We start from the raw sequence: 19,699 nt of genomic DNA on the forward strand, positions 1-19,699 counted from the left end.
ATAATGGGACTTCAACTGTACATTTTAATAGTGATTTAGCATGGGGCTAACTGTATAATAATTCAATTAAAATTAATTTTGCACTCAAAAACTTAAAGGATAGCCCAAAGCCGAAAAATTGCTGTTAACTTCCCCTCAGGCTGATGAGTTTTTTCTTCACTATGACATACAGTATTGCTCAACATAATAGCAGTGACTTACCAGAATAATCCAGGTTATTAGTATATTTTTTTTTTATTGCTACATGGCTAACAAGTTACTAATAGGTGCAGTAGATTGTCAGAAATCGTAAGCTCTTCTGCACATGCCTTTTTTTAACAGAGGGACTTTGCGGGGAATTCTTGAAAATAGATTAGCTTCACGCAGACGTCTTACAGTACTAACAGGTATTTCCAGCCTTTCTTTGATCATCCTGGAGCTGGTCATTGGCTGAGCCTGTGCCGTTCTGGTTATTATTCGATCCATTTTGATGGTTGTGTTCCATTTTCTTCCCCCTCTCTCTGGTTTTGCCCCCCAATTTAAGGCATTGAAGATCATTTTAGATGAGCAGCCTGTATTTTTTGCATCTCTTTATGTTTTCCCCTCTCCAACCAACTTTTTAATCAAAGGATGCTGTTCTTCTGAACAATGTTTTGAACGAGCCATTTGCCTCAGGCAAGTGCTGTCTTCATCCTTAAATAGGGGCCAGCTGATTCACACCTGTTTTTTCACAATGTTGATGAGCTCACTGATTGAATGCCACACTGCTATTTTATTCACACACCCTTTCAACTAATTGCCCAATTGCACAGCCTTAAGAGTGCGCTCATCATGAATGCTGGATCTTGTTTGTTTTCTGAGAATCTACTGCACCTACTGGTAACTTCATTGCCATGTACTGTAGCAATACAAATATACTAAAATCCTAGATCAGTCTGGTTAGTCACTTACTGTTATTATTTTGAACAACACTGCAGTTCTTAGATTATCAGTACTTTTAGAGTTTAAAAACACACATAAAAAGACCAAACAGAATTGGCAAACCGTCTCGAGCACCTCAGCAATCAGGAATGTGAACTTCCTGCCGCTTAATGACTTCAGCATGTGTTTCACAAATTCTCAGCTTGTTTACTTTGCTTATCCAGCAATTCTGTTCACACATTTCTGATGAAGGATCCATGTGTCCTCCATCTGTGCTCTCAGGACAGTAACACACCCTTTATCCAAAATGTCATCTTCTTTTCTCAATAACGGACCTGTACATGTTTTGAGAGATCCCAGTCACATTTGTAAAGTTGTTTAGTCTTGCTTCTTGAGGATGATTATGGTTAATTAAACAGCACAACTAGATCATAAATAATGTTAACCACCACCCTCTTTTCTTGAAGTAGCTACACATGTTTACTTACTTAAGCCCCGTTCAGACTACACAACTGCAATTCTGTCTAGATAAAATCTTGACATGTCATCGATACCAAATATGCCAGACTACAGGTTGATTTCTTTCATCGCAAGATATCTGCAAAGCTGCTTAAATGTCCCTATAATTGTCGATGGAGTGTGTCTCACAGTCACCAGCAAACTAGCTCCCTCCTTTCCTTCCTAACTACCTACCAACCAATAATCCAACCAATGAACCAACTAACCAACCATCCAATCATCCAACCAATCAACCAACTAACCAGCCAGTAAACTAACCAACCAATCAGCCAACCAATTAACTAACCAATCAGCTAATCAACAACCATCCATCCAATAATTCAACCAATCAATCATCCAACCAACTAACCAATAAATCAACCAACCACTCAATCATCCATCCAATCATTCAACCAATCAATCAACTAACCAGCCAGTCAACTAACCAACCAATCAGCCAACTAATCAACCAATCAGCCAATTAACCAAGCAAACAACCAATAATCCAACCAATCATCCATCCAATCAACCAACCACTCAATCATCCATCCAATCATTCAACCAATCAATCAACTAACCAGCCAGTCAACTAATCAACCAATCAGCTAATTAACCAAGCAAACAACCAATAATCCAACCAATCATCCATCCAATCAACCAACCAAGCAGCCAATCAAATAACCAACCAACCAGCAAATCATCTAACCAACCGAATCGTCCATCCAATCATCCAACCAATCAGCCAATCAACCAATCAGCCAACCAATCAACCATCTAATCATTCATCCAAGCAAGCAACCAACCAGCCAATCAACTAACCAACCAATCAATCAGCCAATCAATCAATCAACCAACCAACAGCCAATCATCCATCCAATCGTCCAATGAATCAACCAACCAACCAAGCAATCAATCAGCCAATCAACCAACTAATCATCCAACCAATCAAGCAATAAACCAACCAATCGTCCAACCAATAATTCAACCAATCAATGAGCCAAACCACCTATCAGCCAATCAACTAAAAAAAACATTCAACCAACCAATTAGCCAATCTTCCAACCAATCTACCAACCAACCAATCAGCAAATCAACCAACCATCCAATCATACAACCCATGAACCAATAATCCGACCAACCAAGATCTTCTTAGCCACGCCCTTAAGTTTGCTATGAGGGAGCTCAAAAGAGGCACTGATCAAAAGGTATGTGTGAAAGAGATTCTGTACTCCCATTGGTTAACATCACCATGTGACATAACTCGTGCTGGATGATGGGAAATGAATAAATGTACGATTTTTTGCAACGTTGAATGAAAGCTGTCAGCCATTGGTTGCTGTACACTGTGGCACACTACACCACAAAAAAATCCCCATGTCGAAATTAAGGGGAAAATTGAGTCACCAGAACAACACTTTAAAGGAGATTCTATATCCACACATATGATCAGGGACGAAAAACATAACACTATTGATATGTTCAACATTTATTACCAAATGAAAAGCCAGAACATTTACACACTAAAAAACGACTTTAAATCTGCACTCAAATCTAGACTGCATGACAACGAGATGAAATGTCTCAATACCTGTGTGTTTTGGTCTATATATTCAGAATTTAGAGAGTAAAGTCTGATTTACAGATGATGACATTTTGTGCTGAATCCAGTTTAAGCACGAGTGTAAAAATAAGGCTGAGTTCCAATGATTCAATCATGTCAAACCACCCCAATAGAGTCAATAAATAAATGTATTCTTAGAAGCTCTTAGTTACGGTGCTCCAATAATGTTTCACATCCATCTAGTGGAGACGGAAAGACCTTGCTTCTGATTCTGCAACACAAAACATGAAGCAGCTCCATTAGTGAGCGTCAGGGTGTACACCGTTACTGTAGTAAAGCCAATCGTTACCTTACTGAGCTCCGGGAAAAGCTCCTGGATGGCGATGTCAAGCAGCACGTACGTCATCTGTTAAGCAAACGAGAGGAAAAATGAGCCGGGTGATGTGTTTCTGGAGGTCAGTATGAAAGGGTGAGGGTTTGAACCTGTTTGTTGAGCAGCGGCTGCTGGATAGTGTTGAAAAGCATCTTGACACCGTCGTACTTTGCTTCCTCGCCGATACACTTCCCCACTATATCTGAAAAACAGAACACTTGCGTTAATGAGGGTGTCATCTTTTAGTCAGCATGGCTTGATTACAGATAATACGCCTATTAGCCGGCTGACAGCTCTTTGCAACTCTCACATGGTCACCCACTGAAGCTAAGCAGGGCTGCGCCCGATCAGTACCTGGATGGGTAAGCTAGGTCACACCAGACGCGTAACGCGCGGACAAATCACACTATTCGTGATACATTTGAATTTACTCGCTTCATTTGCACGTCAAATTCACTTCAGAACAGACGAGGATTCGCGTGATGGGCAGGGCTTCTGTCTGCCCAGTGACTCTAGCTTCATAGCTAAATGGCTAACATGGATTTTATTGAGAAAATAACAGTGTTTATACTCTTTATGAAGACTGAAAAACAGCGTCGATACGTTTAGGGCCGTGTCCACAACATCATTTCAGAGGTGCATCCAGCTCTGTGAGCTCATCAACTCCTCCAGAACTGAACCTGGATGACGGAGGCTTTCAGTGGTGCTTCTGACTGAGTCCAGCCCAGTTTGATGAACTTCCTGTTGGTGTCGGCTGGAGACACCCACAACAGGCGATACATCACAATCACGCCCCCACAAGAGCAAGCTCCTGATTGGTTAACGCAGCGCGAATGTCGGCTGAAGTTCAGATTTTCGAACTCGAGCGTTAAGCGCGTCAAACATGCCAAACGCGCAAAATGCTCAATTCACGTCGCGCTATTCGCCAATTCGCGTCATTCGCGCCATGCCATTCGCGCGTATCGCGCCGCAAGATGTCTATTCGTGCGTTTGCATTGACTTAACATGTAAATCACTCGCGCTTGATGTGTGTTCCGCGTCTGGTATGAACGCAGCATAACAGCCTAGTATTGACGGGGACTCTATACTGCACAGCATGACAGCTTAAACCGAGCTCCTGACTCTCTGTGGTCGGAAAAAATCCCAGGATGTCCTTGGAAAGAGAGTAGGTGTTTAACCCAGGCATCCTGGCCAAATCTGCCCACTGGCCTCTGTCCATCATGACCTCCTAACATCCCCGTATCATAATTGGCTTCATCACTCTCGTGTAACCCGGCCGGTCCTACAGCACCCAACCTCCACCCAACATCTCTGAGCTGGTCTCGAACCGGTGACCTTCCGCATGGGAGTCGGGTGCTCTAACAATGAGGCTAAAGGCCATGGCCTCTAGCGTCTGTCACTGGAGCACCTTTAGAGGTCAGAGGAGTGAGGTTTACCTGCACAGCACTTACTAGCTGGCCTCCGTAACTCTTGCATACATTTGTTGGTTGCATGAATGCATCACTTGTAAATAAATGAGCTTTTAGACGGCTACACACCAACTATAAGCTGCCGCATCTCAGATGAAACACACATCAGTCCATCACACACAGAGGAGAGGTGTTAATGATGATGTACCTGGCAGGTAGTTCATCATCTCCTCAAAGGTCTGCTTGGCTCGTCTCTGTTTGTCTTCAGGAGATCTTTCCTCCGTGCTCTCGCAGAACACCGCATCTGCAGACACCCGGAATTGAGGATTATTGAACACAAACCCAGGGGTCACCAATCCTGGTCCTGGAGGGCCGGTGACCTTCAGTGTTTAGGTCCAACTTTCCTCAACACACCTGCCTGGTTGTTTCAAGTATACCTAAGACCTTGATTAGCTGGTTCAGGTGTGTTTGATTAGGGTTGGAGCTAAAATCTGCAGGACACAGGCACTACAGGAATAAGTTTGATGATCCCTGACAAACCCATTACTCTTGAACAGATGTGAAAGCTGGATTAGTTTGGGTTCAGTGATGTTCTTGAATAAAATGCAAATGTTTTGATGATTTATGTATGATTCAGTCCCTAAAGTCTTAGTGATTATATCCTATGAGAGACTTTGTTTACCAAACAAGTGGTCCTAATTAGATGTAAACCTTAAATAAAGAGTTCTCATTTGTTTGAGTTCATGTTTTACATTTTAGTAACTACACTCTCAAAATCCATCCACATCAATCGGCAGATTAATTATTAATTTACTTGCAAAATTCTGTGCAGAATTCACAAATAAAGTCAGGAATGTGTGTCTGTTTAACACACTTCACAACACAGTAATGATCCTGTAAAGGTATTGCAGAAAGGACACAAACCTCTCAGCAGGGTGACGAGAGAGACGAGCCGATGCTCCTCCATGATCTGCTCTAGTTTATACTGGAAGTAGTGCCCTACGTAGGCCTCTAGTGTCCTCTTCAAGAGAATACGGACGCCACTCAGTAGGTGATGCAGCCAGTCCGGCATCCGAAAGACCACACGACCTGCGCACAAATAACACCGTTCACTAAACAACTCTTCATTCTGGAGAAACCAGCAGAACGTCACATTTTCTGCTGAACGTGAGAGACTACCGGAGGCTAGAACAACAGCATGGGTCCTTATTTACTTTAGTTTGGACTACTTTATGTGGGATTGACACCTAGTGGATGAACTAGGTATTGCGGTCCAAACTCAAAATGTTCAAGAGGGATTTTTTCCACTCTTCTATGACTTGCAAATGCAGGTTGCCAGATTGACGACGCACAGGAGCGAGCGTGCCTGATGATAAAACCTTGCAATGCAAGTTGCTCAGCTAATGTTTACATTATTTGCTAATTGAAAACAACCCCATGTGGATTTTTATCTGAATCTGCATCTCATTTTGAAGTCTGCTGCTGTCCTCCAGAAGTCAGCTGATCCTTCAAGACTAAAATAAAAAGCGCTGTGTTTTCTACCAAGGCAACCCGGGGTGCTGAAATATAGATGGACAAACTGGCAGGGGGCTGATTATAGAGGCCGAAACAAATACAGACATTCAGACATGGAGAGCACATTCTCAAAGCAGAACATCTGACTTCAGCATTGATTTTCAGATAAATGAGTTATTAAAAATGTGTTTGAATGTAATCTTTCCATTAAACAACACTTGGGAAATATTTGAGAAAAGAATCGCAATTTGACAGAAGGGCTAACAGTTTTGTCTTTGCATGCACTTGCCTATGTACATCATGTAGTCGTAGGCTCCATCCACCTCCATCAGCTCCATGAAGTAGTTCTGGTTGTGTTTTTTCTCCAGACCCTCCGGCAGGTTGGCATTGTTTCTGTACAGCTCATTGAACAGCTGAAATGACATCAGGGGGGAAATATATATATATATATATATATATATATATATATATATATATATATATATATATATATATATATATATATATATATATATATATAAATAAAACATTTCAAAAGCTGAACAAACACTGACAGTCTCAATGCTAATTTCATCACACACTTTAAAACTTTTACTCGAGTCATATTCTAAACAGTGACTAACTTTTACCCAAGTCATTTTCTAGTAAGGTCTCTGTACTTTACAGGGTTCATACACATTTTTACTACTAAAATTCCAGAACTTTTCCAAAACTTTCAGCTAGATATTCATGACCTTTTTGTTGTTTTATGCAATGTCTACATACACTAGGTGAAAAAAATGCACGTTTAAATTTATTACAGAATATCAAACAAATATTTGATGATCTGTGTATTTTTTAAATCTTTATTTTATTACATTTTTTATTTGCGATAGTTTTTAGAAAGTATCTTGCTTTCTGTGTGAAAATATTTCAGTAATGCTGGATTGTGTTTTATAAGACTTAAGAACAGTACAAGCGAGCTTTTAGAGCTGAAACTGTGAGTTGCTCTTTTACCCCAAACAGAGAACATCGCATGAGGAGATGAACCACGCAACTGTATTGAAAATGTACCCAATATTATCACCTCAAACATATTGAAGTAGATAGATTTTGGTTAAACAAATCCATTTGCATGACTTTTCCCAAAATATTTTAGGTTTGTTTGTTTTTACAAAACTTTTCCAGGCCTGAAAAAATGCCTTGTCAAAATTCCATGACTTTTCCAGGTTTTCCAAGACCGTACGAACCCTGACTTTAACTCAAGTATGGCTTTCATTACTTCATACGCCACTGGTAACACACCTTCTTGTTGTTTTCCGCAGTGGGGCTGAGGATGGTGAGCTCGGGCCGGCTGGGTTTGGGTTTGGGGGATTCACAAGAGCTGAAGAACGACTGGATGAACGGCTCCAGGTTTTGCCCTTTCTAAATTAAACAGAAAGAAAACACTAATTAAAATCCTGACAAAATAGTGCTAACTCCTTCCCCACCATTCCCCGATTAAGAGAAAACGTTTCACCGCCGTTGACAAGATTTCACGGTAATCTGTGTTTTAAGTGTATTGCAGAAGCCCCAACACAACACAGGTCCTGAACGAGTTACAGGACATTTATGTGTCCTGGGACTGAAATATAAGATGATATCATATAAAATATAGGAAAGTGAAATTCAGATCAGGGTGAAAATGAGAGTTATACAACCTTCATTTGGCTTACTCCCTTCTATACCAGAGCTATTCAAAGTGAAATGTTTCGCTTTTCTAACCTCATCGACCAGCATGAGGTTAGAAATGTGTACAGGTATATATACATGCATACATATATATGCATACATATATATACACATATATATGCATACATATATATATATATATATATATATATATATATATATATATATATATATATATATATATATATATATATATATATATATATATATATATATATATACACAGTGGGGTAAGTATTGAACATGTCACCATTTGTCTCAGAAAACATATTTCTAAAGGTGCTGTTAACTTGACATTTTCCCCGGATGTTGGTAACAACCACAGAAATCCATATATGCAAAGAAAACACATCTAATTAGTTTACAAAGGAAGTTATGCATAATAAACTGAAATAACACAGGGAGAAAGTATTGAACACATGAAGAAAGGGAGGTGTAGTTGGGCAGTGAAGTCCCAGACAGCAGCTGAAATCTCTCAGGAGTTCTTCAGCAAGCCTCTGCCCTTCCTCAGTGTAAATGAAGATCAGCTGCTTCAGTCCAACATCTACATCAGCAGGAGGATGAAGATGAACCCAGTGTGGACATTTCAGCAAGACAATGATCCAAAACACAGCCGAGGAGACTCTCAGATGCTTTCAGAGAAAGAAAATCAAGCGGTAGAATGGCCCAACCAATCACCTGATCCGAATCCAATAGAGAATACAGAATAAAGAGGTATTGTTCTGGGTTTTTTTTAACCAAAATCTTCTTCAATTCCATGTCAACAGCTCCTTTAGAAATATTACCTCCAGGTGAAAACTCGACAATGTGCTCAATACTTATTTCCCCCACTGTATGTGTGCATATATGTGTGTACAGTATGCATGTAGGAATGTATCCATGTATACTATATATCTTGAAAATGCATTCATGTGTAGATAAAACAAGAGCACATGAAGGGAGAACAAAAGAAGAGGCTTGGTTCTTTGTTTTGATATACTATGCTCATATATTTCAAGCAGAAAATATTGTGAGCGGCGTCAAATTTAGGTGAAATTCTTCAAAAAGGGCAGATACAATATCCCACATTACTAATCCATAAGCTTAATATAAGCTCAAAAAGAAGTATTACAAGTATTACAACAAAATAATTGTTAAATGTAAAAAATAAATGTTAATGTGGTGGTGTTCTGTTCTGATTGGCCTGTTTTTTTACCAGAATCTTTAACAGGATTTACATAAAAATGTGGCAGCAATGGTGTTTGAGCCACGGTGTGTAATTCCCAGTCTTACTTTTCAGCTCTGCCTAGATGTAGACCATTTCAATGTGTTCATGTCACTGGCCCCTGGACATTTCATTGTTATCAAACTACTGTATTTCATAACTGTAATAAGATGCAATTTAATCATACCTTAATGTTAAAACAGCTATCATAACATTTATCAATATGTGGCTCTTTTTGGATACTCTAAAGCTTTAGACATTATAAATGTAAAACAGGAAATACGCTGGGGCCGTTGTTGTTGTTTACATCCCTCAAAATGGCCTATGGCAGATTTTCATGGCACCATTAAAAAGTCTTAAAAACCAAATCAAGACTTCTTCAAAATAACTCTGATTTCAATGAGCACAGAGGTGAAATACACACGAACAATGCAATTCTAACTCTTACCTCTTTGATTAGTTTTCCTGGCACTGACTTGAATATTTTTCCTGTAGCGAAAAACAACAAATAAAACCAGTCATCAACGTAATCAGAGCACGCATTTTTGTTTGGCTGTGTTACACACTTCAAAATGGACTGAAGAGATTTTTTAGCTTCTCTCTTTTTTAAAATAAATAAATAAATAAAGTCTTTAAAGTGTTACGTATTTGGGATTTTCTTCAATGCTAGCAAATGTTCTGGATAGGGAAAACACATGCGATTGTCATTAAGGTTGTGTAACAGGGTTTCTCACGGACACCAGAAAAACTAGCCTGGCCATCTGTGTGTTTTGTGTCGAGCACGGCAGAAACTCCTCTCAAACAGCATGTTTCTCCATGCTCCCTACACACACTGCAGCATGAAGGCTGTTTCAAGCACTAGTTTTGAGGTAGGTCTGGTATGTGGAATTCTAGGTTTGCTCTGAACTCTAGTTTTTGGGGTTAACATGTGTTATTATTTTAGAGCTATTCTGGCCTAGATGAAATGGAGTAAGAGTCCTGCTGATTATGCTGAGAAATTCTTAAAGCGCATGGCTGAAAAGCATTAAGGCTGTGTCTGAATCCACTTTTGCTATTTTTAGGATGGAAAAATCTGCTCTTCACCCTCGGCGCATGGTCTAACAGGGCTGTGCTTATTCTCTTAATGAGTTCTGGGTGTGTTTTGAGCATAACCTGCATTAAACCAATCAGAGTCTCGTCTCGTTTCCTTTAAGAGTCAGTTGTGTCGCTCCATGGTGGATTTGCTATTTACATGGTGAATTTGTAAGTGTAAAAACTGAACGCTTCACTAGCGAAAACACAGTTAAACAGAGCATCTGCAGCGCGAGGATAAAGAACGAGCCTCCTCCATTCAGCATCTTTACTTTACTTTTCCTCTTTACTCCTTTACTTTGGTGGAGTAAGGAAACGGTGGAAACTCGCTCCACTGAACACATCCATTAGCCCACATATTTAATTTCCTTTGTTTAACACAAAGATTTGCATCAAAACTATTTCTAAATTCAGTTGTAATCTCCAGCAATGGAATAAATGAACAATAATAATGAAGTGTGCTCAAAAAACTGACTTATTTTCAAATACACATGCTGTGCCTCATATGGTCCAAAACTTGACAGGTGGGCAAATCTAAGCTTGTTTTTAGTAAAACAAATATAAATATGCATATAATAAATAATATTACTACTAATAATAACATTATACAAACGCAAATTGTCAAGAATAAACTGAAAAAGCCTGCGGAGATGAAGAAGGCATGGGGACAGTGGTGTTTATATTGATGTAGAAAATAATCATTTTTGCTTTGTGCATTAAGGGATATGGAAAAAAAATAGTTGACAGCGCTTTACCAACAGAGAGAGAGAGAGAGAGAGAGAGAGAGAGAGAGAGAGAGAGGCAAAAAAATCACCTGATGGATCGTTGGAAATATTTCCGCAAGATGAGCATGTCGCAGTTTAGCTAAATTAATTCACGCCTCCTCCTGCTGAAGTGACGTGGGATGCATTAAAGCGTTGTTTTCCAGCCGCGCTTCATTCTCGAAATGTATAGTTTGTCTAAAGCAGGGATAGATTCATAGTATAAAGCGACATTTTGTGTCTGCCGGTTTGTTTACTTGATGGAGTTCATTGGCATTTTCCCGAACTTGAATTCTGGCCAAGATTGTGTCAGATCACATGGTTCGGACCAAAGCCAGCAGTGTGTTGTGAAAACGACCCAAAGACGGCAGAAAATGCAACAATGTATAATTTATGGCCCTTGGTCCGGACCAAATGAACCACAGATGTGAACGCACCATAAGTGCTGCGTTGGTCTGAAAATAGCAACACATCGGGGAAACACGTCTTGCGCCTTATTGCGGCAGGTGTATGATAGAACCCTCAATGTTCACACAACTATTTATGTGTAATTTATTTAGGCAAATCTGGGGTGTGAACGCTCCATAACAGTGCCAAATACTGGCCTGGAGTGTTTAATACAGTTTTGTTGGTCAATTTCACAGATATGTAAACACAGATTATGTTGAAAATGTCAAGCAAATGTACACTTTCTTTTAAATGAGAGAGAATTTACTTCTTTGGCTAAATCATTGTCTTGTAAATGTAGCCTGAGCTCGTCTGACCAGTTTATAAAGCAACCGATGGCAGTTAGTTTTAATTAGTGTCACGTTTAGGTGTGGGTGTTCCTACAATAACAGAATGATGTCAATGCCTCCAGCAAACTCTCTGTAGTCTGTACTCATGAAAAAGCATGCAGCCGATTCTGGCACTCTCTGTCGCAGTAGTGAACACAACGGTTTTCTCATTCTGTGAGTGGGTTTGGCATTACCACAAGTTTCCAGTTACTAGCGAACGCAACACACCACTCCCAGAAACCCTGTAGAACCCAAATAATGACTCTACAACAATGAAAGTAAAGTATTTCATCTTGATGTGCACAATGCAGCAGATGTTCAGCCAGTGGTCTGTGGGTTTGAGGCTGAGATTTAATCAAGAACAGAGAGCGGAGCTTCGGCAACACTACAACAGCTGGATAAACTAACCAGTTCTGAATAATCTCAGCACTTGGTAGTGAAATCATGTCCAGTCTGGTAGAGATGACGGTATGGGGGAAGAGCAATGTTTCGATTTACTTAAAGGGAAAGTTCATTGAAAAATGAACGTGTCCTGTACTTTTACTCACCCACAGGTCATCCAAGACGTAGGTGACTTTATTTCTTTAGTCGACATTAAAGCAGATTTTGAGCTGTGGCAAGTGAACCAAGTGTGAAAGCATGCTAAAACTAAAAAACTAAAACTAATCTAAAGTTAAAAAAAAAAAAATAAATAAAAATAAATTTTTTTTTTAAAAATAAATAAAATAAATAAAAAAAAATAAATTTAAAAAAAAAAAAAAAAAAAAAAAAAAATCGCAAAAACTAGCGCACTTCCACACTGAAGAATGACAGACAATTTTAGCAGTTTTAAAACCTTGATTTTCCCAAACCGTGCTTAACGTTGACACCGGTTATTGTCCCATGCCTATGCTATGAGGTAGCGGCCTCATTTATAAAATAGTCGAGCTAAGAAGACAACAAATAAAGCCAAAAAGAGGACATGATCATGTAAAAATAGTTTCAAACGGAAAAAAAAAAAGTTATTGGTGTAAAACTAACAAATGATGAAATGGCAAAACACTTAGAACTGCATCCGGGCTGTTGGTGGAGCTGAAATAGTTCCACATCTGACTTTGTTTACGCTCTCGCTCTGCCATTGTTGTGACTGGACTGACTAAGTGTGTGCGTGGCTGACGAGCTGCACTGTGCTGCTGCGCTTGCACATTACGCAATTCTCCAGACAGACAGAAAAAGAAGTTTCCACCTACCGCATATTACTTAAACAAAATGTCACTAGTATTGTGTTGCAGTTAATAACATGAATCACCTCACATTATCTATGTTTTGATTTGAGAGTCGATCGTAGAGCATTAAGATCTGTTAATGGAGGAATCAATTGTTTAGTATCGATCAGCACATCACTATCAGAGACCTAATCCATTAACATGGGGCAGAATCTCATGGGAAATAAGGAATCAGGATTATTAAAATGGTGCATAATGTGTAAGAGATGTGAATGTAAAGTGTGTGCTGTGTTAGTTTTGTGCATGTGGTGAAGGGAAGTTCAACATACCCAGGTTGACATCTGGCAGCATTTTGTCACGGAACTGAGACTCCATGCTGAATGGAGACAGGAAGTCGGCCAACAGCTGGCTGTTACTCAGCTCAGGGTGATGCAGAAGTTTCTTTATAAATAAAAAAGAAAGAAAAGAAAAAAAGAACCATCTTATGGTCATGTATGTCTAATACTGTAGATGATATTTAGTTTTCTAATATATTGCTCATTTCACTAGATATTTCTCAGTCATGATACATTTTTAAAGTAATTAAAGTAGTGTGTAGGATTGACATTGCACTACCTATGTCAGCCACTAGGTGTCAGTCCAAATTCAAAATACTGGAGAGGTTTTTTTCACGAAGCTTTTCCCATGACGACTTCACGTGAATGCAGACTGACGTAAAGTGAGCGTGATAATGATTGAGCCTTACAATTAGTGGTGTAAAGAATCACTAATCTCTGTTCGGATCATATTATGGTTCTAATCAACCAAAAAAAGGGAAGGAGACAAATTTCATTTGCTTTTTATTTATTACAAAAACATCTAAAAAAAAATAAATAAATAAAAGTAAAATAAAGAAATAATCAGCTGAATAAAAATAAATAGTAAAATATTCAGTCTTATGAAAAAATCACTGTCACTACTACTGTTGCTGATGACGCTAAATGTAGAAATCTGCCATTATAAATGTGTACAGCCCATATTCAGATTTAGTCTCATCTTCAATAAATGATTCAGTTATTCGCTCATAAAACTTCATGTTTCATTGCTGGATGATCATTTCTGAAGAATTATTCAGTGGCATATTTTTGATGGCTGGTGTCGCCACCTATTGGTTAAATAATGTAATAATGTACAACTTTTATTGTTAAGTGTCAAGTTAATTTTCATAACTACCTCAAAAGACTAAAGACTGAATCTCTTTCTAGATTTTGCCGTTTTCAGATTTGAATGCAGTGATTGGAAGGATTAATAAACATATGCAAATCAGCATCATGTATAATTTATGTTGCGTGGGGGTTGAGATCCAGATCTTTTAATGACTAATCGAGCAGCTTACACTGAATGCATTAATACAGGCTAAACAAGTAGAGACAGGAAACACCTTTAACAACCTAAGAAACCCAGCACATCCCTAATAACCCACAACAACTTCTTCCGTCATCATTATACTTTCAGGAATGCCTAAATGCCTTCATGCATGTGATTTAAATGATGCAAGAGGTGATCTCTCTGCGATCGGTACAAATTTAGGATTAATCGATAAGTAAAAAAAGTATTAATCCACGGGTCACTTGTGTTCTGAACCATGGGTTGTGATCCGTGATTCGTTACACTCCTACTTACAATGTAAGCTGCTCACATAAAGTTTGCTTGTAATATTTGAATTGTTTGCAAAATAAAAACTACCAACTCTGAATCTGCATCTCATTTTGGAGGCTGCTGCTGTCCTCCAGAGGGAGTATTTTTGTTGGGTCAGCCTTCAAGACTGAAATGAAATGCGCTGTTGTCCACCAATGCAATCTGGAGTGCTGAAATATAATTGGCTAAACTTGAAGTGGGCGGGCTATAAAGGCCAAAACAAACATTCTGGCACAGAATGCACATCCTCAAAGCAGAATCTCTGACTCCAGCTTTGTTTTTCAGATGAAGAATGGTCACTTAGCATGTGTATGAACTATCTGCACACATACTGTGGTGTGTTTATGCTTCAGAAGAGTCAATACAGCACTTTTATTATGATTTGTACAGGGTCAGATTAATTACCTGTAAATATTCCTCAAATTCTCCTCGTTTAGAGGACAGGAACTCATAATTCTTTGGTCCAATGATTCTTTTGGAGGGGAGCTGAGCGTCCTGGAATGGGCCTGTAATACAAAATCAAACCAGAGAGATCAATAGACCCAAACACATGAACGCTCTTTCTAAACAAGAGAGACGATAATCAACTTTACCGTGAAACTCGGTGAGTTTAGATTCCAGCACATAAAACTCCACATATTTTCTGTACACAGACCAGCTCTCAGTCTCGTGTCCCACTGTGAAGCAATGAACACGTTCACAAAGATCTCACAGGACCTTAATAATCAAATAGAGTTTGGAGTGAATGTACGTTTCAGAAACTCACCGTTTTTCCTATCGTTTCGCTCCACGTCGATGCAGAAGACTGGAATACGCTCTTTCTTAACCTCATCATCATAAAAGTCCACATACGGGATAGAGATGGTCCAAGCGGAGAGGTTGCGCAGAGTTCCCGGAGTACCGACCGCATCCATGGGCCCTGGAGAGTCGTCCTCAAACACCATCACGGCCTCCTCCACCTGAGAGGACAGAACAATGAATGTTACGCCTCATTTCTGTGTTTTCAGATCTTCCAGTGCACATAAAATGTAACCTGTAGAGTGCATCAAAGATTTCTGCACTCAACAAAAATATTAACAACACACTTTTGTTTTTGCTCCTCTTTTTCATGAGCTGTACTTTTTTAGATCTGTAGATCTACATGTACACACAAGGAAATATTTTATTCAAATAGAGGATACACACCTGTCTAAATGTAGGTTAGTGAGCGCTTCTTTGCAGAGATAATGCATTGACCATTGCTGATTAGAAGACATGATTATTGCACAGGTGTGCCTTAGGCTGGCCACAATAAAAAGACCTTGCACACACTAATTTCAGCCACGATTTAATTGTCTGAGACAAATTTGGGAAATCCTAAAAGATTCCTGTAATCCAAGACTAAAATCGTTGATTTAACATGTTCTCTGACCGCTGATTAAAATCGTTGTGATCACATTCCCCCGTCGATGAAGTTCTGGCTGTTTCCCTGCAGATTGATTTATCTGAGGGCGACACGGTGGCTCAGTAGTTAGCACTGTCGCCTCACAGCAATAAGGTTGCTGGTTCTAGTCCCGGCTGGGTCAGTTGGTGTTTCTGTGTGGAGTTTGCATGTTCTCCCCGTGTTGGCGTGGGTTTTCGGTTGCTCCGGTTTCCCCCACAGTCAAACACCTGCGCTATAGGCGAATTGATAAACTAAATTGGCCTTAGTATATGAGTGTGTGTGTGTGTGAGTGTATGGGTGTTTCCCAATATTGGGTTGCAGCTGCGTAAAACATATGCTGGAACAGTTGGTGGTTAATTCCTCTGTGGTGAACTCTGAAATAGATACTAAGCCAAAGGAAAAAGAATGAATGGTTCATCTGTAATAAAAGTCAAACCAACAACCAAAATGAGGCAAATGGTGGTCACACAGGTTTAGACAAATCGTCACCTATATATATCGAATTATAAGGTTCTCTCTGCGTTCTGAATGATTTTGAGATATTGAGCTTCAAAGTTTTTGCATTCCATATAACAAACAGTTTGTGTGTAACATTTGATTTTTTTTTTTTAAAAAGTCTTAAAATGTGAACAACTCATATAAAAACATCCCATAATGTAAATAAGTTGTCATTTATAAGAATATGTCAATAACTCAATTTTGACAAAAATGTCAGACAGACCCTTATAGTTCTAAGGTGACAAAATGTGTGAACAATATTTGGGAGAAATAAGCTTTGGGTGTACTTTGTGTGGGTGTACAAACAAGTTTTGGATCTTTTAATTCAGCTCATGAAAAGTAAGAGCAAAAACAATAGTGTTGTTTTATTCTTGCTTGCCTGTATTTACAACAGGTTTCTGAGGGATGAGCACTGTAGCCAATCAATGGGAAGCTGGATGCAACTGCCAATCAGAAGGATACATGCTAGTGCTTTGAAGATCGTGTAATTATAATGAATAATAATTAGTTGTTGGTACACTCTTAAAAAAACCCTGGTTTGTATTACCCTAATGTTGAGTCAAGTATGGACAAACCCAACATCTTTTTTTTTTAATTACATTATTTTTACCCAACTGTTGGGTTTGTCCATATTTGACCCAGCATTTGGGTTAATACAAACCCAAATGCTGGGTACCTGAATGGGAGACCACATGGGAAAGCTAGGTTGCTGCCAGAAGTGGCGTTAGCAAGGTCAGCAGGGGGCGCTCAACCTGTGGTCTGTATGGGTTCAAACACCTCAGTATATTGATGGGGACTCTATACTGCACTGTGAGTGCCATCTTTCAGACGAGACCTTAAACTGAGGTCCTGACTCTCTGTGGTTGTTAAAAATCCCAGGATGTCCTTGGAAAAAGAGTAGGGGTTTAACCTCGGCATCCTGGCCAAATTTGCCCGCTAGCCTCTGTCCATCATGACCTCCTAACCCTCCCCATATCATAATTGGCTTCATCACTCTGTCTCCTCTCCACCAATCAGCTGGTGTGTGGTGTGCGGTCTGAGGCAATATGGCTGCAGGTGGATGCTGCACACTGCTGGTGGATGAGGAGATCCCCCAAATGTGTAAAGCGCTTTGAATGTGCAGAAATGTGCTATAAAAATGTAAGGAATTATTAATAATATAATTATGTACTGTATCCAAATTGATTCCAAAGCCTATAGGGTTACTGCTCACTAGTACAGAATGCAGAAACTGTAGTATTGACATATTTTTAGTTCCAGTTGAGCATATAGTTTTTCCTCACCGTGTCGTCTTCTCCTTCAATCATGGCGTATTGTGGAAGCATCGCACCCTCCATCGTGCTGCTCTTAAACACACCTTTAATCTTGCTGCCGATACGGCTGATCCCAAACGACTCGCCGCGCTTTGACGTGTTCCTGTTCGCAAAAACACACAGCAGTAGTTGTTTTACAGAGTCATAACTATTGCTTAAAGTGCCCCAGTTACAGCATTTCCTCAGTGGTGTGCTGCTGTTTAGTCTGTGCTAATTAATGAAATGCAGATCTGCGTCTTGTACAAGTCTTCATTTTATATGATCTTAGACCAAAAACCAATCATGAAGGTACATTTTGATGTACGCATTAAGATTTTTAGCCTATATATAGATCTGTAATATAGATTTATATTTATGACTGAAATAAATATAAGCTTTCCATTCATATATGGTTTGGTATAGGACAATATTTGGCCAAGATGGAACTATCTACAATCTGACGGTTTAAAAAAAAAAAAGAAATATTCAAACTACATTTTTAGCAATGCACATCACTAAACAAAAATTAAGTCATGATATATTGATGGTAGAAAAATTACAGAGCTGGGTGGATTACTTATGAATTGTTAACTGTATTATAATCTCTTACATTTGGTTGGTTAAGTGATTAATACCTTGATTGATCGACTGATTAATTGATTAATTGATTGATTATTTCATTGGTTGATTGACAGGTTGGTTGATGGTTTGATTGGTTTAATGATTGGTTGGTTGATTGTGTTGATGGAATGTTTGTTTGGTTGTTTGATTGGTCAATTGTTTGATTGAGCGATTACTATCTTGATTGATTAGCTGATTGTTTGATAGTTTTATTGATTGGTTCAGTTGTTTCATGGGTTTTTAGATTGGGTCATTGACTGGTTGATTTGTTTATTAATTGGTTGTTTGATTGGGTGATTGGTTGTTTGATTTGTTTATTGATTGGTAGCTTAATTGGGTGATTGACTGGTTGTTTGTTTGATCAGTTTGCTGATTGATCGATTGATTTGTTGTTTGATTGACTGATTTGTTTATTGATTAGTGGTTTGACTGGGTGACTGACTGATTGGTTGCTTGAATGTTTAAGATAGATTGGATGTTTGATTGATGGTTTGATTGATTTATTGATTGGTTAGTTGGTTGATTCATTGTTTGATTTATTGACTGATTGATTTGTTTGATTGGTTGGTTGTTTGATTTATAGATTGGTTGGTTGGTTGATTAATTGATTGTTTGTTTGTGTTGATGGAATGTTTGTTTGGTTGTTTGATTGGTTAATTGTTTGTTTGAGTGATTACTATCTAGATTTATTAGCTGATTGTTTGATAGTTTTATTAATAGGATTAGTTGCTTCATTGGTTTTTAGATTGGTTGATGGATTAGCTGTTTGATTGTGTGATTGACTGGTTGATTAGTTGGTTGTTTGATTGGTTTATTGATTGATTTTTTGTTTGATTGATTGTTTGATTTGTTATTTTATTGATTGGTTGGATATTTGATTGACTGATTGGTTTGCTTATTGATCAGTGGCCTGACAGATTGTTTGGTTTGTTGCTTTGGTTGGGTTATTGATTGATTTGTGGTTTGATTGAGTGATTAATTGATTGATGGATGGATTGATTGATTGTTTGGTTAGTTGTTTTGATTGGTTGTTTGAGTGATTAATTTCTTGATAGACTGAATCATTGATTGTTTTATTTATTGATTTGTTATTTCATTGGCTGATTGATTGGTTGTTTGATTGGGTGATTGACTGGGTGATTGGCTGGTTGGTTAGTTGGTTCTTTAATTGGATTATTGAGTTATTGGTTGATTGACTAATCAAT

At 38.7% G+C, this 19,699-nt stretch overlaps 1 protein-coding gene across 6 annotated transcripts in view; it reads right to left on the bottom strand.

Annotated features, from left to right (window-relative positions):
* Nucleotides 1–2,868: 2,868 nt before the first annotated feature.
* snx14 (sorting nexin 14) overlaps nucleotides 2,869–19,699 on the bottom strand; it is a 41,838-nt gene continuing 25,007 nt past the window's right edge. For 4 of the 6 annotated variants that reach the window (XM_005160316.4, XM_005160315.4, XM_073932536.1 and 1 more), the window contains 13 exons: nucleotides 17,865–17,997; nucleotides 15,427–15,619; nucleotides 15,254–15,337; nucleotides 15,066–15,166; nucleotides 13,313–13,424; nucleotides 9,619–9,659; nucleotides 7,541–7,660; nucleotides 6,546–6,669; nucleotides 5,666–5,830; nucleotides 4,950–5,045; nucleotides 3,443–3,534; nucleotides 3,309–3,365; nucleotides 2,869–3,230 (listed from right to left, as the gene is read on the bottom strand). In XM_005160316.4, coding sequence (XP_005160373.2) covers nucleotides 3,189–3,230; nucleotides 3,309–3,365; nucleotides 3,443–3,534; nucleotides 4,950–5,045; nucleotides 5,666–5,830; nucleotides 6,546–6,669; nucleotides 7,541–7,660; nucleotides 9,619–9,659; nucleotides 13,313–13,424; nucleotides 15,066–15,166; nucleotides 15,254–15,337; nucleotides 15,427–15,619; nucleotides 17,865–17,997 — 1,360 coding nt within the window. In that variant the 3' untranslated portion in view covers nucleotides 2,869–3,188. 6 annotated transcript variants of the gene reach the window in all.

This window comes from Danio rerio, chromosome 20 (assembly GCF_049306965.1).
Source record: "Danio rerio strain Tuebingen ecotype United States chromosome 20, GRCz12tu, whole genome shotgun sequence".
NCBI classification, from domain to species: Eukaryota; Metazoa; Chordata; class Actinopteri; order Cypriniformes; family Danionidae; genus Danio; species Danio rerio.